An 18,756-nucleotide genomic window follows, 5' to 3' on the forward strand; every position below is an offset into this window, starting at 1 on the left:
TATATTTTAGAGTTGTCTGTCCATAGGTGGTAGTTGAAGCATGAACATCTATATAAGATCCCCCCAGGAGAACATTTGGAAAGAGAACCTAGGAAAGATACCTGGGGAACATCCACATTTCAGATTCAGAGAAGGAGCCTACAAAGAGAGAGGAAAGCATAAGTCAGAGAGGTGAGAGGAAAACCAGGAGTGAGAGGCACCACGGAATCCCGGGTAAGGACGAGTTTCAAGCAGCAGTGGCCGGGGCTGCTGAGAAGTCTATGATTCTTGAGTAGCTAGGACCAGGTGCGGACTTCTGGAGTGCTCTGTCTAACTTCCTCTGGATTCATTGCCAAGGGCTTTCCTGGGGGTCCCACCTGGGGGCAGAGCTTTCCCTCTCTGCTTTCATCCAGTGGTTGGCTTGGAGGAAGGGTAGAGTTTGCAGGCATGCTGGTCATCTCTTGAGCACCATTCCAACTCCTCTAGGTCTCATCTTTTATTGTGGTGACTGTGGGGCAAGCTGTTGTGCGCAGTTCCAGCCACCTTCCAGCAGGTGAGCCTGATAGCACTTACCATGCGACTAAGCAACCTGACTCTCGCTTTGCACCTTGGACTTCGCCATTGTCCTGGCACGTGGTGGGGCCACTAGGACCTGCTCCGTGTGCGCTGAGTTAACTCAGTGCAGCGGGGGGATGTCTGGGTGCAGTAGCCGTTGTGTGAGCGGTGGGGTGGGGGGAAGAGCAGCCGATGGATAAACACATCCTCTTTTGTTCCCCTGGGACAAGGGTTGTGCAGAATGGAACAGCTCGTTGCCTACAGTGGCAGCCGACTCCAACTCTATAAAGACGTCTCCCTGTGGACTCGGCCCTTCTCCGCTTTGCTTGGTCTCCTCTGACTGCTTGGATCACTTCCCCAGTACAGTCCTTGCGCTCAGCTCTGGGGGAAACTGAGGCTAAGAGAGTCAGCCTGGGAAGAGCCGGGTGACTCAAGTCAGGCAGCCGTAAAGATAAGAGGTGGGGTGATAAGAGGGGTGGTGATAATCCTTGGTACCCAATGGCTTCCTGCTACTACCGTTCTCACCTGTGTTGAGTGAGGAGTGCTGCTGGTGGAAGATGACTTAGGTGAGGGGTCGGCAAACTATGACCTGTGGCCTGTTTTTGTATGTAAGAATGGATTTCTTTCACACTTTTAAAGGGTAATGAAAAATAAAGAATATGCTACAGAGAGTGTATGTGGCCCATGAAACCTAAAATATTTACTATCTTGCCTTTATAGCCAGAGCTTGCTGACCTCTGGCTTAGGTGACTGAGAGCCACTTGAACAATGAGAAAGTGAGAAATGGCCACGAAAGCTAAGATGCTGTGATGTTACCAGTGAACATGAACAGCACTCACAGGGTATAAACAATAATGAGACAAGGCCACTCCATGGCTGTAGTAGAATAAGACAGAGAGAAGACCATTCTAGAGTGGTACGGGGACAAGATGGAGACAAGGACACTAGCAATTCTCCCCAAATAACTAAACATTCCACTCTTCCAACTAACATGAAAGACTATCACTTCTTACTGACTTACTCTATCCCACCTTCAAACCTCCTGCCTCCTAGTTAAAATTACCAAGGTGACCAGTACCCATTCTGATGGGTGAATTGTGTACCCATCCTGATTTACTTTGCCCGTTTAGTCTTGAACTGCCCTTGCTTCCTTAAACTCTCTGTAGAATCACCCAGCACAGGGGCAAATACTGTAAGAAGCCGCTCTCATTTCCCTATGACTAAGATATCCCACGGGTCTGCGGAAATAAGCAAGACCATCCAATTGAGAACAAGAAAAGACTGTCTACCCAGAACTTGCTCTGGGAAGGGAGTCAGCCACCATCTCTGGTGTTTGGCAGACCCAGTGGGAAGTAGGGAACAGGAGGCTTTATTGAGAATAACAAGAGAAAGCTTCGAGAATGCCCGGACGGGCTGGGGAAGCTGTAGGCGGGATAGCTAGAAGTGGGCATGCGTGTGATTGGTTAGGGGAGCATATTTGGCTTTCTCTGCTTGGTCCTGACTTGGAAGTGTGGGCAAAAGTTAAGGAAGCTGCTAGCTATTAATCAAGTCCTTGTCGTTCCGCCTCAGGGGCTGCGGTTTGTCTTCCTGGGCTGGTTGCCGGAGGGTGTGGGTCAGTTCTACTGCAGTATGTGGTCTGGCCGTCATCTGTCCATGTATTCAGCTCAGTTCTCTGCTGTGCATCCCCCTTGCTGCCATGAGCTAAATGAACTTGGAAGTGGGTTTTCCCTGGAGCCTCCAGATGGGACTCCAGCGCTGCCAGCACCTTGGTTTGGACCTGTGAGACCCAGCAGAGAACCCGGTTGAGACCACCCAGACTTGTGACCCACAGAGCTAGAAGATGATCAGTGGGTGATGTTTTAAGCTGCTAAGTTTCAGCTAATTCATTGACTGCAGGTGATCCCTGGTGGTTATTGGTGACCGGGCTTTGACAGCTGTATGAGGGCAATGACAGCTGTAAGAATCACAGAGTCAGCTGGGTTTAACTTCACTGAAGCCTTAATAAAAGAAAATGATACCCTTGGATCAGCCAGCTGTCAACTCCAGGCTTGCTGTGAAAGCCAGAGGCCTCCAGGGAGGGCTTAAGGAACCCATGATCTCCCACAGCCAAGGGCAGACTGGAGATCTGTGAAGACCTGGCCTGAGGCCAGTGCTCCTCAGGATGATGCCCGTTCTCCTGGGGGCCTGCCCTGCCACCCCTGATCATCTCCACACCAGTGACCAGCATCAGAACCCAGAGCCCTGCCTGCCCTGCAGACACAGGGATGGAGCAGATCCCGGTCACCGTTCATCCGGGAGTTCTGTTCCTTTTAAGTCTGCATCAGCTACTGTTGCAAAACAGCTGAATTCTGCCTTTTCTTTCACTAACTTCACTAACCCATGTATTATTAGAGCAGGGATCTGCAAGTTTTTTTCTGTAAAGGGCCAGATAGTAAATATTTTCATCTTGGTGGCCTCGCCTCAACTCTGCCACTGCAGCAGCCCCAGGCAACACGTACATGAATGGGCGTGGCTGTGTTCCAATAAAACTGTATTTACAAAAGCAGACAGTGGCCAGATTTGGCCCACTGGCTGTCGTGTGCCAACCTCTGTCTTAGATAATCATTCAGTCTCTCTGGATTTCATTTCCACACCTCTAGCATGAGAGTATTGATCTGAGGCAATGTTTTTTTTAAAATTTTATTTATTTATGGCTATGTTGGGTCTTCATTTCTGTGCGAGGGCTTTCTCTAGGTGCGGCAAGTGGGGGCCACTCTTCATCGTGGTGCGTGGGCCTCTCACTATCGCGGTCTCTCTTGTTGCGGAGCACAGGCTCCAGACGCGCAGGCTCTGTAATTGTGGCTCACGGTCCCAGTTGCTCCGTGGCATGTGGGATCTTCCCAGACCAGGGCTCGAACCCGTGTCCCCTGCATTGGCAGGCAGATTCTCAACCACTGTGCCACCAGGGAAGCCCTGAGGCAATGTGTTTTACACTTAAGCAAGCGTTAGAACCGTCTGGAAAGCTAGTGAAAGTACAGATTCCTGTGCTTACACGTAGAGATTCTGACTTACTGAGTCTGGAGGGACCTGGGGATTTGCATCTCTAACATGCTGCCACAAGAAGCTGCTGCTGGTCCAGGAACCATGCCTTCGAGAGCACGGGTCTGAGGCAATACTTCTCATCTGTGGCTGCACAGAGGAGATTCGTTGTAAGAACTGAGGCCTCTGTTCCAACTGAGACCAGTTAAATTAAAAGTGGACCCCAGCTTCTGGGCATTTTAGGAGTCTCCCAGGAGATTCTACTGTGTAATCAGGGTTGAGATCCACTGGCTGAAGTGAGCTCCAAAGCTTTGCACTCCACGTGTGGGCTGCAGAGCTGTGACATCCACATCACCTGGGAGCTTGTTAGAAATGTAGAATCTCAGGCCCCACCTTGAGCTACTGAATCCGAATCTGCGTTTTAACAAGATCCCCAGGAAATAGAGGCATAAATTAAAATGTGAGAAATGCAGCTCTAAAGGAAGGAATGAGTTTCATATTTACAGGTTGTTCTTTTGTACTATACACCAGGCAGGCTGCTTAACTCACTTTATCTTCAACTTGCCTGTGTTAGTTTTCTACCACTGCCCTAGCAAATTAACATGAACTTAGTAGCTTGAAACAACACCCCCTATTATCTCACAGTCTCTGGACAGACTCAATTGGGTTCTCTGCTTAGGGTGTCACAGGGCCAAATCAAGGTGTTGGTGTGGCTGGGCTCTTTCCTGGAGGCCCTGGGGAAGGAGCCACTTCCCAGCTGATTCCAGCTGTTGGCAGAATCTGTTCCTTGTGGTTGTAGGACTGAAGTCCCCATTTCATTGTGGGTTGTTGGCTAGGGGTTGCTCTCAACTTTTAGAGACCACTCTAAGTTTCTCCCTCTTCCATGATAGCAACTGTGCATCAAATTCTTCTCTTGTTTCTAATTTCTCTGATTTCCCCTTCTGCTATCAGTTAGAGAAAACTCCTCGCTTTTACAGAGCTTACATGGGGCTCTCCTGGTGGTACAGTGGTTGAGAATCCACCTGCCAATGCAGGGGACATGGTTTGAGCCCTGGTCCAAGAAGATCCCACATGCCATGGAGCAGCTAAGCCTGTGCACCACAACTACTGAGCCTGTGCTCTAGAGACCGCGAGCCACAACTACTGAGCCCATGTGCCACAACTACTGAAGCCCATGTGCCTAGAGCCCGTGCTCCGCAGTGAGAGAAGCCACCTCAATGAGAAGCCCGCACACCGCAACAAAGAGTAGCCTCCGCTTGCTGCCACTAGAGAAAGCCTGCGAGCAGCAACGAAGACCCGATGCAGCCAAAAATAAATAAATAAATAAATTTATTTTAAAAAAAATAAAGAGGGCTTCCCTGGTGGTGCAGTGGTTGAGAGTCCACCTGCCGATGCAGGGGACACGGGTTCATGCCCCAGTTCAGAAGGATCCCACATGCCGCGGAGCGGCTGGGCCCGTGAGCCATGGCCGCTGAGCCTGCGCGTCCGGAGCCTGTGCTCCGCAATGGGAGAGGCCACAACAGTGAGAGGCCTGTGTACCACAAAAAAAATAAAAAATAAAAAAAATAAAGAGCTTACACGATTAGATCAAGCTCACCTGTGTAATCTCCATTTTTACTAACTCAAAGCCAACTGATTAGTAACCTTAATAACATCTCCCAAATCCCTTTTGCCATGGGTGTAATATCTTATCACAGTCATAGTCCTGGTGATTAGGGCTGACGATCTGGGGCCATGTAAGACTTCCGCCTATCACGTGGCCCAGATCACATAGTTTAAACAGTAAGGCTTAGAGTGAGATTTTGAATCCAGGTTTGTCTGAGCCCAAAGCTCATAGTAACTGTTTTATTAACTTGTCTCTCAGTGGTAAAAATAAATGTGTTATAAAGAACTTTATAGTTATTCATGAGCTTTCACATGTGTTGTGTTGTTTGGCCTCATTAGAATCTCATTATGAGGTACCACTATTCCCTTTTATGGATGAGACTGGGGATTGCGAATGTTTAATTATTTGTTCAAGATGTTCTAGATAGAAAATAGCAAATTAAGAACTGAAGAATAGCTCTCCTGAGTTCAAATCCCATGCTTTTCCCTTTACATCATCATAATTCCCTAATTTCTTGTTTAGATCATTCTTGTTATCTATTTGGGAAACAAATTTACTGGGATAGAATAAAGAAACTAGCAGAGTAATTGCAGATTGGATGCAAATGTTTGAGTACTACAGTGGGCATGTGCAGAAAAATGGGCCCACCTGTTATGCTAATTGAGAGATGAATTCTGCCCAAATGCAGAGAAATACTCTATTTGAATTTTAAAAATTAATGTCCATACAGCAGATAGTCAGTGAATTTTAAAATGTAATCTAGAAAACAACAAATTTGTGAAGTGACACTTTTTGTAGAAATTGCAAGTCAGTCACGTAATTATTTTTGAGAGATGACAGGATTTTGGCAAACGGTGGATTCGTCTCAGCCTTGGGATTAGGGAGTTAGCCCCTCTGCAGAGAAAGCGTAAGGAGAGGTCATAGAAACACCCTCCCACCAGTGACTATCTTTTCATTCATTTCCTTGTTTCTAATGCAAAAAACCTCCAAACCCAAAAACAATGTGGCCTGAAAGAATGTACCTACAAGTAAAAAGTTTTATGATTCTTTCAGAAGTCAGAATGATGGCTACTGGTTAGGGTTTTCCTGGTCTGACCAACTAGGATGCTGGCATATGGAACATCTCTCACCTGATTCCCCAAATAATTTAATGATTTTTCCCTCTCCTCTTGGGGCAAAAGTTGTATCTAGTGAGACACTATCCTTACATCGGCAGTTCAGAAGTTATGTTTAAAGAATGGCCAATCATTCAAATAAAAAAGGCTAGAAATTCAATAGTATCTTGGGCCTGTTTCCTTGTCATCATTTATAGATGCAAGGAAATCTGTTACAATCTGAGATGCAGGCTAGGATTTAACCAAATTATAAAAAGAATTAGGCCTTGGTCAGGTAAATTTTGCTAAAAGCCTTTAGATCTTAGAGGATCAATGAAGGCAAGAGAAAGGTTAATCCCAAGGGCTTCTGTTCGTTGAGCAAACATATCAAAGAGAAATTACATTATTCCCTTGGCCAACTTCTGACACTGATATATTCAGATGATTTGAAGAGATGTGGAATGATAAACACACACTGGTTATAAACAAGGAACTCTTTCATTACCTCTGTTTAGTCGGGGGGGTTATCCCTTTGTTTTTCATGAGGTGGGGTTATTTTAATAGTAAATGCTGGTAACAACAGTCAACATGCAATCTTTCATTTTCAGTACAGTCTTTCCTAAGACAATGTTTCTAGCATAGTTGACAGAAAGCACTATCTGTCTATCATTTCCGTGGTCCAGTGTGGTCTCAGAAGCAGAAAAACAAGGAGAATGTAAGGAAGAGCTGGAGGAATAAGTCAGTCATTTTGTGCTCTTTATATTTGTTTGAGAGGATCTGTTTTTTTCCAGCCATATATTTGAGGTAGAATCAGTTGTAAGAAGAATGCAGATGTTGACGGAGAAACAGAAGGTGGGCCAGAGTGGTCAGTAGCCCGTGTGACGAATGATGCTGATGTCATTATCTGAAAGTGCATGTATCCATGCCTGGTAATTAAGACATGCAAAGATAATTACAACATGGTCCCCTCTGTCAATAATATAATAATGATGATGGATGAATATTTTAGATGTAATATTCTAGATTTGATCATTTAGGGAAGGTATATCATGCCTCCAGCACAATCATTTAAACAAGTGCATAAAATGGATATTCGCTCTAGAATATTTCTGATGAAACTGCTTCTGAAGCTTACAAGTAAGTGCTCAAAAACCTGTTGAAAAACAGTTTGGGGTGATCAGTCATGAAATCAAATGCAAACACTGTCATATTTGGGCTTTCTTCATAGCAGGGAGAAGAACTAATAAACCGACGTAGCAGTCGTTTCAGCTCTGAACTTGATGTCCCATTTTTGGGAGATTCAGCTCTAATAAATCAGAAAAAAACAGAAGTAAACAAAAAGCAGGCCCGGATAGCAGCAGGGGCCTGTGAGTCCGTGGCCAGTCGATACGAGAACCAGCTCCTTCCCTTCTTCAGTCTTGACCTTCCCAACCAGAGGTTGTTAGGTTTCACTCTCTATTGAGTCAGTTGCCTGAGGGGGAAAAATCTTCACATTGCATTACATATCACTCATTTCTCTTTCCTATAGATTGCTGCCCGCCCCCCTTTCTGGGACATTGATTTTCTTCCTTGGGTTTTGGAGAAAGCTTTGCTCCCTGGGCATCTCTGTCTGGCTTGCTGTCCGAAGCATTAGTCACACTTTGCCAGCAGCCGTGCAGATTGTGACACCTGCTGCTTGGCTAGGCTCCTACCTCTGGAGGACAGTGGTGGGGATTTCTGATGGGAGCCGCCGAAAACCTTTGAAGGAAACCTTTGAAGGAGAACTCTGATCTCCAAGGATAGCTCACAAGCGCTTGCTTTACCTATCGCTGCGTGGTAGACGGTGCCTTCTGTGAGATTAGACAGTTTACAGACTGGGAATGGGCTCAGAGGGAAAACCATGCCCGTCTTGAGGTTTACTGAAGGGCTCGGGATGTCCCAGCCCTGCTTCCCACACGGCCGTCTTGTCACCTCTGGCTTGAAGAACGGAGATTTTGTGAAAAATGGAGATTTAATGACAGCGATGGTGATCTCTGAAACCCGTTGTGAACACAGAGCTGATAATCGCCCGCGTTATTCACATGTGCCTTTTTACGGGCTATAAAAGATGCTCACCAACACCTTATGTGACCCTCACAGTCTTAGTGAGAGGCGGGTAAAGCAGGTATCATTCGAATCTCATTTTACAGCAGAGAAAGGAGAAGGCCTGCGAGGTGAGGTGACTTGTGGGAAACCTGCCCGGTGCTCCAGGGAAACAGTGGTGCTCAAGACATCCTCTATCCCGCCCCTGTGCTCTGAAAAACTGTTTACTACAAAGAACCACCCTTCGCCACAACTTACATAGGACTCTCTGCTGTCCCTTGTTTCCCTGTGACAAGGCCAGACACAGATCCTCCAGTTCCCATTCTTTGCCTCATAAGTGATTAGCTCACTATTTGACTGGTTAAGACAAACTATCTGCTAACTTGACCAGGTCAAACTTTCGCCAGACTTCTCTCCTTCCCCCAGACCCCTGAACTTTGACCCACCCTAAGCCTGAGCCAAACGGGAATGTGGAGACCACTCCTTAAGGCTGACCTCAGGGAAAGACTTTCCTGCTCCAATCTCTAATCACGCCCTCCATTCACCCCCCACCCCCCAGCCATACCTGGTTCTTCCTAGCTTTGATTACCCCTCCCTGTTGCCTGACTTTTGAGAAGATTAGAGCGTTCTTCCTATTGCAATAGTCTTTTTGAATACAGTCCCTCCCTACCTAAGTCAGGATTTGGTTTTTATCTGATGGGTCACAGGCTAAGGATCAAGGGTGGCCTCCTGTCACCTAGCCTTCGTCAACCATGTGATGTGACTTTTGCACCTGCCAGGGGTGGGTGGTTGAATCGTGGCCCCGACCCCAGGCCCTGCTTATTCCAGGCTTGGTTCCCATGGGTCACTCTGTGTTCCTGCAACACTGTGCTCTGTAGGATTCTCTGGAATAAAGCTTTTACAAGAAAGGAAGACTCATCTCATACATCTGGGGCTCCAAGGGCAGATTTGTATTGCTTTGTCTCCACTGGTGTTTTACCTTAGTCTGAGAACAAGCTGTCTCTGTCCCACAAAGGAGTGAGTTAAAGAGAGGAATGGAACAAGAATTCAGGATGAAAAAAATGAGAAATCTTCCCAGTGGTTGATGTTTTGGGATAAATGCCAGGGATATCAGACATTCTTATTTGGAGGTGAGTTAAAAAAAAAAACCCAAAGCAATTCCATTCTGTTAAGCTTTAGAGAGCAGAGCCGAGAACGACACATGTGCCTACATGCTCTTTAGAGATGCCTGAGCTGCAGAGTTGGACAGGTCAGCCAGCCTTGCCCACAAAGGCTTTTTGGTTTCATGGAGGATTCAGATACATGATCAGGATTGGAGAAGCCAGTTCAAGGTTACCTGCAAAGTGGTCAATGGGCTCATTAGTACTTGGGTAGTGGTCTCAGTAGCTGTGTAGCTTGTTGGCCCACTTTATAGATTTTTCTTTTCTGCAATACCAAGAACATAGCAAAAGGATTTCATGTAGAAATTCTGAATTTCATTATTATATTGCTTTGTAATAATGATAATCTATGAACTTTGCAGTCAGTATTTCTGTAGCTTGCTGGTCACCACACACTGTATACGCTCAAGTTTGCTCTGGAGAAACCTTCTCAATGAGCCGCCTGCAGCATTATCAGCTTTTGTGACTGGATTCCTTCAAATCCAATATATTCTGAAGGGTGTGATCAATAAGCAGATGGCTCAGACCTGTATACACGCCAAGAAACGAGGCACCTAATTAACAGTTCGCCCAGGGTGTGAGGCAATTGCAGAAGGGAGTGGAGACCCTGCCTGGGCTGGGGCACCCCTGCATAAGACGATCAGGGCTGGTGGTGTGACGTGTCGGCACGAGGTGGCTGTCGGAAGTGAGGACACAGCCAGGACCTTCAGGCTGTGCTCATTAGGGCTTTGCAGAATTCCCAATTATCTCTTGACCTGGCCCTGAGCAAGGCTCCTTTTCATTGCCCTGAAAAAGGAGTCAGTGGATCGAAAAGAACACCCGATTCGAAGTTCTCCGTGGGTTTGGCGCTGAAGTTCAGTTGGTAGAACACAGAAATGTGGTGTTTGCTGGGATGAGAGCTTGGGGGAGGCAAAAGCAGGCTTCTGGAGTGGGGCAGTTTGGGGCCCTGCACAGAGGTCAGGAAGAGGTTATGTGAGAAGAGCCTGATGAACCCCTGAGGGGTGTTTCAGTGAGTCTGTGAGTCCCACCAAAGGTCCAGAGAGCCTGGACTCCTTCCTGCCCTCTTGACTCTTGGCTCAAACAGGACTAGAAGGAGGCCTTTCTCTGCTTTGGACCTGGGCGAGCCAGCTTTTGAGTGTCCCCAGCACCAGAGGAGAGAGCTGAGTTCACTGTGACAGCTCTCCCTGGGGCCTATGGAATACACGCTCAACCTGTCGCCAGCCTGATGTTCCCTAGCTGACTGTTTTGTTGTGCTTTCAGTGTTTCCCTGGGTAGGGCCCTACGTGCTGTTTCCAACATGAAATGCAGACTCTGAAAGAGAAGACAGTGCCTGGGGTCTGACATATCCCAAGACAACTGTCCTAATGCTCCTGGGACCGATTAAGACAGAGGAGGTCAAGCGTGTACCTGTGGGGAATGACGTGTGTCTCAAGTCCTTTGACGTAGCCTTGTGAATCAGGATGAGCACGCTGACGACAAATAAACTCATTAATTCAGTGGGTGGTGATGCCAGCCCTCTAAACATTCAAATGGGACTTGAATATTTACTGGGCATACTACAGGAAGATTTTAATTTTGAATGAGTGACATACAGCATTGGGGAAGATAATAAACTATCAATATTAAATTTAAACAGGGTATACTGGTCAAATACAGAAAGCAAGGGGATGTGGAAGCGTAATTTAAGTGTGGCTTTGGAATTGTTTTGCTATTTTAATTTGGCCCCTAGCTTTTCGGATCAGATGACAGAGTATATTAAAAATGAAAAAAATTAATTTTGATAAAATGCATGTAATATAAAATTTACTATGTTAAAGTGTACAGTTCAGTAGGGTTAAATACATTCACATTGTTGTGCAACCAATCTCCAGAACCCTTTCATCTTGCAAAACTGAAACTCTATACCCATTGAGTGACAAGTTCCCCCCCCTCCCAGACCCTGGCAACCACCATTCTACTTTCTGTCTCTGTGAATATGACTTCTAAGTGCCTCATGTAAGTGGGATCATACAGTATTTGTCTTTTTGTGGCTGGCTTATTTCACTAAGCATAATGTCTTCAAGGTTCATCCATATTGTTACATGGATCAAAATTTCCTTACTTTTTAAGACAGTAATATTTGATCGTATGCATGGACATTCTGTTTATCTGTCCATCCATCAATGGACATTTGGGTTGCTTCCACCTTTGGCTATTGTGAACAATGCTGCTATAAACAGGGCTGTACAAAAATACCTCTTTGAGACCCTGCTTTTGATTCTTTTGGATACATACTCAGAAATGGTAATGCTGGAATCATATGGTAATTCGAGTTTTAGTTTTCGGAGGAACTATTATACTGGTCTCCACAGCGGCTGTACCACTTTGCACTCCACCAGCAGTGCGCCAGGGTTCCAGTTTCTCCATATCCTCATCGACATTCGTTATTTTCAGTTTAAAAAAAATGTTGATAGCAGCCAACTTAATGAGTGTGAGGTCTAGATGTAATTTTTGAAGGTAGTAGTGTGGCAATGATACTACATGAAAGTAGGTTGCTGACCTGAGCTGACTGGGGAAGAAAGTCTTTAGCCGTGAGTTTCCAGGCTGCACACAGGGATTTAAGGTATCAGTGTTTGGTGGCTGTCTCTTTCCACATACTGATTCAGAAAAGTGGACCTCTCTATTAATTCTGGAAACATGGATTTTGTGTTTTTAGGCTTCTGGGAAGCAAGAAAACTCAGAGTTGAGTGTACTGGTTAGGGTTCAGGCAGGCTTGGGGCTCACCCTTTTGTCTCCTGACAGGCTATTCTAATGTGCACCACTGACAGGGAGACAGACCCTGTTATGGGCTGGATTGCGTCCCCCTAAAATTCATATGTTGAAGTCTTAACACCCAGTACCCCAGAATGTGACTGTATTTCATATCTCCTCACCCTTAGATATTAGAAACGTTCAGTGGTCCCTGTAGGTAGCAAACACAGTTTCAATTCGGAAACTGGAATGGTTCAACTTGAACTTGATTTAATATCTGATCTTTTCCCTTCCACTGACTCAGGCCTGCTTTAAGCTGGAAACCTGCTATGGTGGATAGAAAAGTGGCCCAATTGACAACTGGTCAACGGGGGATTTTGGTTGGGAGGTTAGATAGCTAGTGCAATGGTTTGGGGTATGTTGCACATCAGCTCAGACTAAGCCCATCTGGCAGATTTTGTGAGGCACTCAGGTAAACGGAGTGAGTGAATTCACCTGTCCTGCCTTTCTTAAAGCAAGAAGCTGAATTTTGTCTCAGGTATAACACTCAACCCAGGTTACACCAGGAGTAACTATAATAAATCCAGGACTTGAAAAATCTGTGGAACTCCAAAGCTCATGATCTTTGAGTTATACAAGTATTTTTCAAACTAGTTTCCTTGGAACACTAGGATGGTTCACGCCGTCTTTGGGGGATGGACTGGGCTTGTGAGTTGTTATAACAAAATACTACAAATTTTGTAGCATTTGGGTGGTTTAAAACAAATTTATTGTCTCACAGTTCTAGTTCTGGAGGCCAGACCTCTGAAATCAAGGTGATGGTAGGGCCATGTTTCCTCCAATGCCCCTGGGGGAGGATCCTTCCTTGTCTCTTGCAATGACTTGTCACCCTAGGCGTTCCTTGCTTGTGGTGGCATCATTCCAATCTCTGCCTCTGTCTTCACATGGCTGTCTTCCCTCGGAGTCTGTGTCTTCATGTGGCTTTCTCCTCCCTCAGTGTCTCTCTCATCTTCTTATGACGCCAGTCATATTGAATTCAGGGCCCGCCCTACTCTGGTATGACCTCACCATAACTTAACTCATCACATCTGCAAAGACCCTATTCCTAAATAAGGTCACATCCACAGGGGCTACGAGTTAGGATTCCAACACATCTTTTTTTGTGGGGGGGGGGGGGGACAGAATTCAGTCCATAAGAGGCGGGAGACAGGCCATGTAGGTGGGGTTCTTTCTCATCTTCACCCAAATTTCAACTAGGGCTGCCTTGCTTTTGCCTGCTTAATATTTTGGGATCCTCTGAAGGACTTTGAGAAAGAGTGCCACTGGAAACCACCTGTCTGTGGTATATGCCACTTTCTACAAAGAAACAGGCAAACACATCATTCAGCTGGCCCAGAAACTGCTTTTGCTGAAGGTTTACAAGCCCAGTATCTCTTCTATGTGCTCGATCTGATTCAGCGCAGGCAGGGCACAAACGGCCAGTCCCCGCTGATGGCTGTGGCTCTTGAACCGCCACTGAGAATAGAGTGAATAGCCTCAGTCTGGCCATTCTCTCCATCCCTGTTCCCTTTGAGTCCCCTTGAATCGCCTTACGTGCAACGCGTGTGTGGTCTGTTCCCCGGGGGTCTCTGCGTCAAGTATTCTATCCCTTACGCTTTCTGATGCCTTCGGAACCCAAAGCATCCCTTAATTAAAGGCAGTGGGTGGCATGATGACAGGATTAGTATCAGTGTCTGGCCTCCCTAAGGACAAGGGGACATTGTGGCTGACGTTTTCCCATCTGTATAACCAGCCTGTTTATAAGTTGATGCAAAATCTAAAAGGGGGTGAAGGCATGTATCTTCTGGGCTTGCCGTCTGCTCTACTGGCTTCAGGAAAAGAGTGGCGTTAAGTCCCACAGGAGTCGTCTGGTTGTTTCGCTTCATTGCAAATGTAGGGTGCTGTGGCTTTAAGTGCATTGCTATTCTGCCCCTTGCTTCACTGCAGAATGAACAACAATGATGTTCTGCTGAACATCAATTACAGACGTTTTAGAAAGGGCTCAGCCGTTTTGTGAGAATGAAGCTGTATTACTCAAGTGTAATGAGCCAAGAGGAAAAACGTCTCGTTTTCATGCAGCACTAGTACAGACCCATGCCCTGGCTGCCAAAGATCCTTTTGTGAGTTTGGAAGGTACAGAGTATTCACTCAGCCTTATGAGCACTAACGTGAAAGGAACCTTCTGGCTTAGGAACTGAGCTGAAATGAATAGCAGGGACAGAGCTTTTGCCAACTAATTATCGACGGAATATTCAAATACAGAGTTTGCAAAATGCCAGCTCCTTAGTGGCCCCTCCACCAAGCCGTCTCCTACCCCCCAAACACACATGTGAAAAGGGTTTAGAAATGATCATCAACTCGAAGTAAATTCTTTTACAAATCCAATATTTATTTTATTTTCTTATGTACAAAAAGTAAACTCTAAATGAACATAAAACGAAATAAAATCCTTTCGGCTGTACTGACTTTAATTGCCCATTATCTTATTGTCACAATTAATCATATAAACACTATATGGACTGTCACCACAATGTCACATTTATTATACAGAAGGAATGTGATATTTGGCTAGTTAAGAATGTTAAATAGACAGAAATAGATCATAAAGCAACTGGGGGAGTAGGGTGGTGGTCAAAGGATTCTGAGATCAACACTGTATTAAAAGAAGTAATCTAGGAACTTCCCTGGTGGCGCAGTGGTTAAGAATCCGCCTGCCAATGCAGGGGACACGGGTTCGAGCCCTGGCCCAGGAAGATCCCACATGCTGAAGAGCAGCTAAGCCCGTGCGGCACAACTACTGAGCCTGTGCTCTAGAGCCCATGAGCCACAACTACTGACCCCGCGTGCCACAACTACTGAAGCCTGCACGCCTAGAGCCTGTGCTCCACAACAAGAGAAGCCACCACAATGAGAAGCCTGAGCACCGCAACAAAGAGTAGCCCACGCTCGCCGCAACTAGAGAAAGCCCGCACGCAGCAACAAAGACCCAAGGTAGCCAAAAATAAATAAATGAATAAATAAATAAATAAATAAGAAGTAATCTAAACAGCAAATCTCCAATCAAGAATTGTGTAGTTAAAGGCCCAAATGCACTTCTACATGGTTGACCCAGCATAAAAGAACCACTGTTGCATCCAGAGGACATGGACAGCTGATGTGTGAAACATATACAATTGAGCTGTGAGATAAAGAAATTGTGAGCTGGGAGTGAGATTTTGGAGAGTACCATTATTTCTATAGGAGAGTCTGGTAGCAAGGTCATCATTTTGAATTGAACACTGCAATAGTGTGTTGGGGGCGACTCAATTTCTTTGCTGATTTATGGCAAAACAGACCTCCCTTGGGTAAGAGATGAAGCCAAGGGTAACATCACACATGCAAAGATTTTTAAAATGAGCTGAATCATGTAGTTTTACTTTTTTTTTTGCTAAACTCTATTATTAAAAGGCTTTTTAAGAAACTCAACATCTTTAAGTAACTATGTACCCCCAAGTGATCCATGTACAGGTTTGTTTTAAACCAGTCAGCTCTTTGGGCCCATTTCTTTGCTTGGTAGCTGCACACGCAGTTCTCTTGGGAACAGGCCAAGGGGACAGACATTGACTTGTTCTGATGTCTAATAGCTTGTGCATGTTTTTTAAAATAACATGAGAAAAAGAGTATACTTTTTAAAATTCAGAATCTAATTTGTAAAACTACTCATTTTAGCATGAGCTCAGTGTTGACATTTTCAGATCAATCATAAATAATGAATTCTCCCAAGAGAGGTATTTCTAGAGGAAGTGGGAAAAATGTGAACTAAAGATACAGCTCCTGCACCATAAATATCAGCCATTTTGGGCTAAGCACTCTCTCAGGGGGTGAAAATAATGCGTCAGAGCATACGTGAATATACCTTAGTTTACAGAGGTGGAATATAGGAAATTTTGAATGATCTGCATCTGGTATAGTTGGTATAGTTGCTAATATTACGAAACTGCCATTTTGCAGATTCTCTTGAATGCATGATAATAACCCGTCACACACACAGCTTTGACAGACCCAGTTTTATGCCTTCCTATGGCAGGACAGAAATCAGTTTAAAAAATCTTGTTACAGGTTGGACTTAAATTATACATCAATTATGGATTGCTCACTGGACAATAAAAGAACATATCAGAAGTCAGTTTTCACCAGTGGACTTGCATCTTCACTGGCTTCCATCTAAATGTCCAGAAGGTCATCTCCGCTTTCGTCGCTCTCCACTGTCAGCTGCCGAGTCCACCACTTCTTAACCTCGGAACCACAGGAAGCTGTGTCTGTCATGGGGTTCATCTTGCACACGACAGATTTCATTGTGGTCCGCCCTCCAAACCGTAAGTTGACCGAAGACACCGAGTGGCTTATTGGTTTTGGTGCTGTGGAATCAACAAGAGTCCCGTGAGCAGCCTGGTGTGGCTTCCCCCCGTTGCTAGCCATTCCTGAAACCCCCGATGGTCCTGTCAGTCATACTTTCCAGGAGCAAGTCCTACCCATAGATGTCACGTATGAAACCTTTCAAATACTTGGTTCTTTATATTCATAGTGGACTTTAAAATTATGTTCATGGACTAGTAACACCATTTGAAAAAAATATGTTGCTTGCAATTTTGTGGGGTTTTTTGTTGTTGTTTTTTTGCGGTACGCGGGCCTCTCACCGTTGTGGCCTCTCCCGTTGTGGAGCACAGGCTCTGGACGCGCAGGCTCAGTGGCCATGGCTCACGGGCCCAGCCACTACGCGGCATGTGGGATCTTCCCGGACCGGGGCACGAACCCGTGTCCCCCGCGTTGGCAGGCGGACTCCCAACCACTGCGCTACCAGGGAAGCCCTGTTGCTTGCAATTTGAGATAACTACAAAAACTAAAAAAAAATCACTAAAAGTTCCAGTTTGGGCAAATAAAGTGTCATGGAAATGTGTCAGTGTTCATTACTATATACATATTAATATAAAGAAACAACAAAGGAAAAGAAGGGATAGTGTAATAGACAGTGAGGGGAGAGGAAGAGGTTTGGAGAAGGTAAGGGAGGAAAGATGTGGGTAAATAACATTTTTTTTTTTTTGTAAAAACAGAAGTGTAGCATCAGAGGAAAAGGCATGATTCCTGGACAGATTTAAAATACGCTAAGGGCAGCATTCATTTTTCCAATCCATGTGCCTGGATAAAGCAGCTTGTATGAAGACTTTGTTGACACACTCATGGCTTTGGGAGTCTATCAGTCATGGTTTGGGGTCCCACTTCTGTGACCTGTAGATGTAACCAACATCAAGTTCATGCCTCTGAACCCAAGTTTCCTCAAGTGCAAAATGAAGAGATTACAAGTTTCCTCACTGGACTGTTGTGAGAATTAAAATAGATTAAATGAGATGACCTAAGAAAATGCAGAGCAGAACCGCCATGTAGTCCAGCACTCCACTTGAGGAGGGTGCACATGTGAAGGAGACAAGATCACTATCTTGAAGAGATACGTGTGCCCCTATGTTCATGGCAGTATTATTCACCATAGCCAAGATATGGAAACAACCTGTGTCCATCGACAGATGAATGGATAAGGAAAGCGTGGTGTGTATCCAATGGAATATTAGCCTTAAAACAGAAGGAAATCCTGCCATTTGCAACAACATGGATGGACCTGGACGGCATTATGCTAAGTGAAATCAGTCAGACAGAGGAAGGCAAATCCTGTATGCTCTCAGTTACATGTAGAATCTAAAAAAGTCAAATTCATAGAAGTAGTAGAATGATGGCTACTATGGGTGGGCAGGTGGGGGAAATGGGGAGGTGTTGGTCAAGGGGTATGGAGTTTCAGTTGTGTAGGATGAATGAGTTCTGCCAATCTAATGTCCAGCATGATGAATATAGTTAATAATTCTGTATTGTATACTTGAAATTTGCTGAAAGACTAGATTTTAAGTGTACTCACCACACACACACACACAAATGGTAGCTTTGTGAGGTGACACATATGTTAATTAGCTCTACTGTAATAATCATTTCACAATGTGAACGTTTATCAAAACATCACATTGTACACCTTAAATGCATACAACTTTTACACAAAAATGAAAGGGAAAAAAGAAAAAAAAGAAAATGCATAGCATGACACTGGGGGGTACATCATTGGTACCCCATCTTCAAATGCTCTTATTCCTGCCCAGTGCCTCTTCAAACTCAGGGCGTCCCCAATACCATGTCCCTTTAATTATCACCATTGCTGGCACTGGGGCCACCTATGGGCCTTGGAAGCCACTCTTGACAGCATCCTTTCTTTCATCCTTTTAAGTGAATACCAAGGACTGTGCATCTCCCCTAGGTCGTCTCTCCTGTCCGTCCCTCCATGGTGTGGACCACCGCCTTCACCCGTGTCCTCATCGCCTCTCGCCCACACTATTGCACCATCCTCTGGCTCGTAACCCTGCCTTGGGGCTCTGCCACAGACAGCCCACTGTCTACACTGCTGCCATGTGAGTCTTCCTCAGCAGGATTCCAAATGTCA

The 18,756-nt window shown here is 45.4% G+C and overlaps 1 protein-coding gene and 1 long non-coding RNA gene across 3 annotated transcripts in view; one reads left to right on the top strand and one right to left on the bottom strand.

Moving 5' to 3' along the window:
* The window catches only part of LOC141277069 (uncharacterized), a 78,609-nt gene that overhangs the window by 10,982 nt on the left and 48,871 nt on the right, over nucleotides 1-18,756 (top strand). The gene's annotated exons all lie outside the window — the stretch shown is intronic.
* The window catches only part of NALCN (sodium leak channel, non-selective), a 279,376-nt gene continuing 275,236 nt past the window's right edge, over nucleotides 14,617-18,756 (bottom strand). Inside the window, exon 43 of the mRNA XM_033843681.2 lies at nucleotides 14,617-16,639. Within this exon, the coding sequence (XP_033699572.1) occupies nucleotides 16,446-16,639 (194 nt within the window). The 3' untranslated portion in view covers nucleotides 14,617-16,445. The remainder of the gene's footprint in view (nucleotides 16,640-18,756) is intronic.

Source organism: Tursiops truncatus, chromosome 18, assembly GCF_011762595.2.
Source record: "Tursiops truncatus isolate mTurTru1 chromosome 18, mTurTru1.mat.Y, whole genome shotgun sequence".
NCBI lineage: Eukaryota > Metazoa > Chordata > Mammalia > Artiodactyla > Delphinidae > Tursiops > Tursiops truncatus.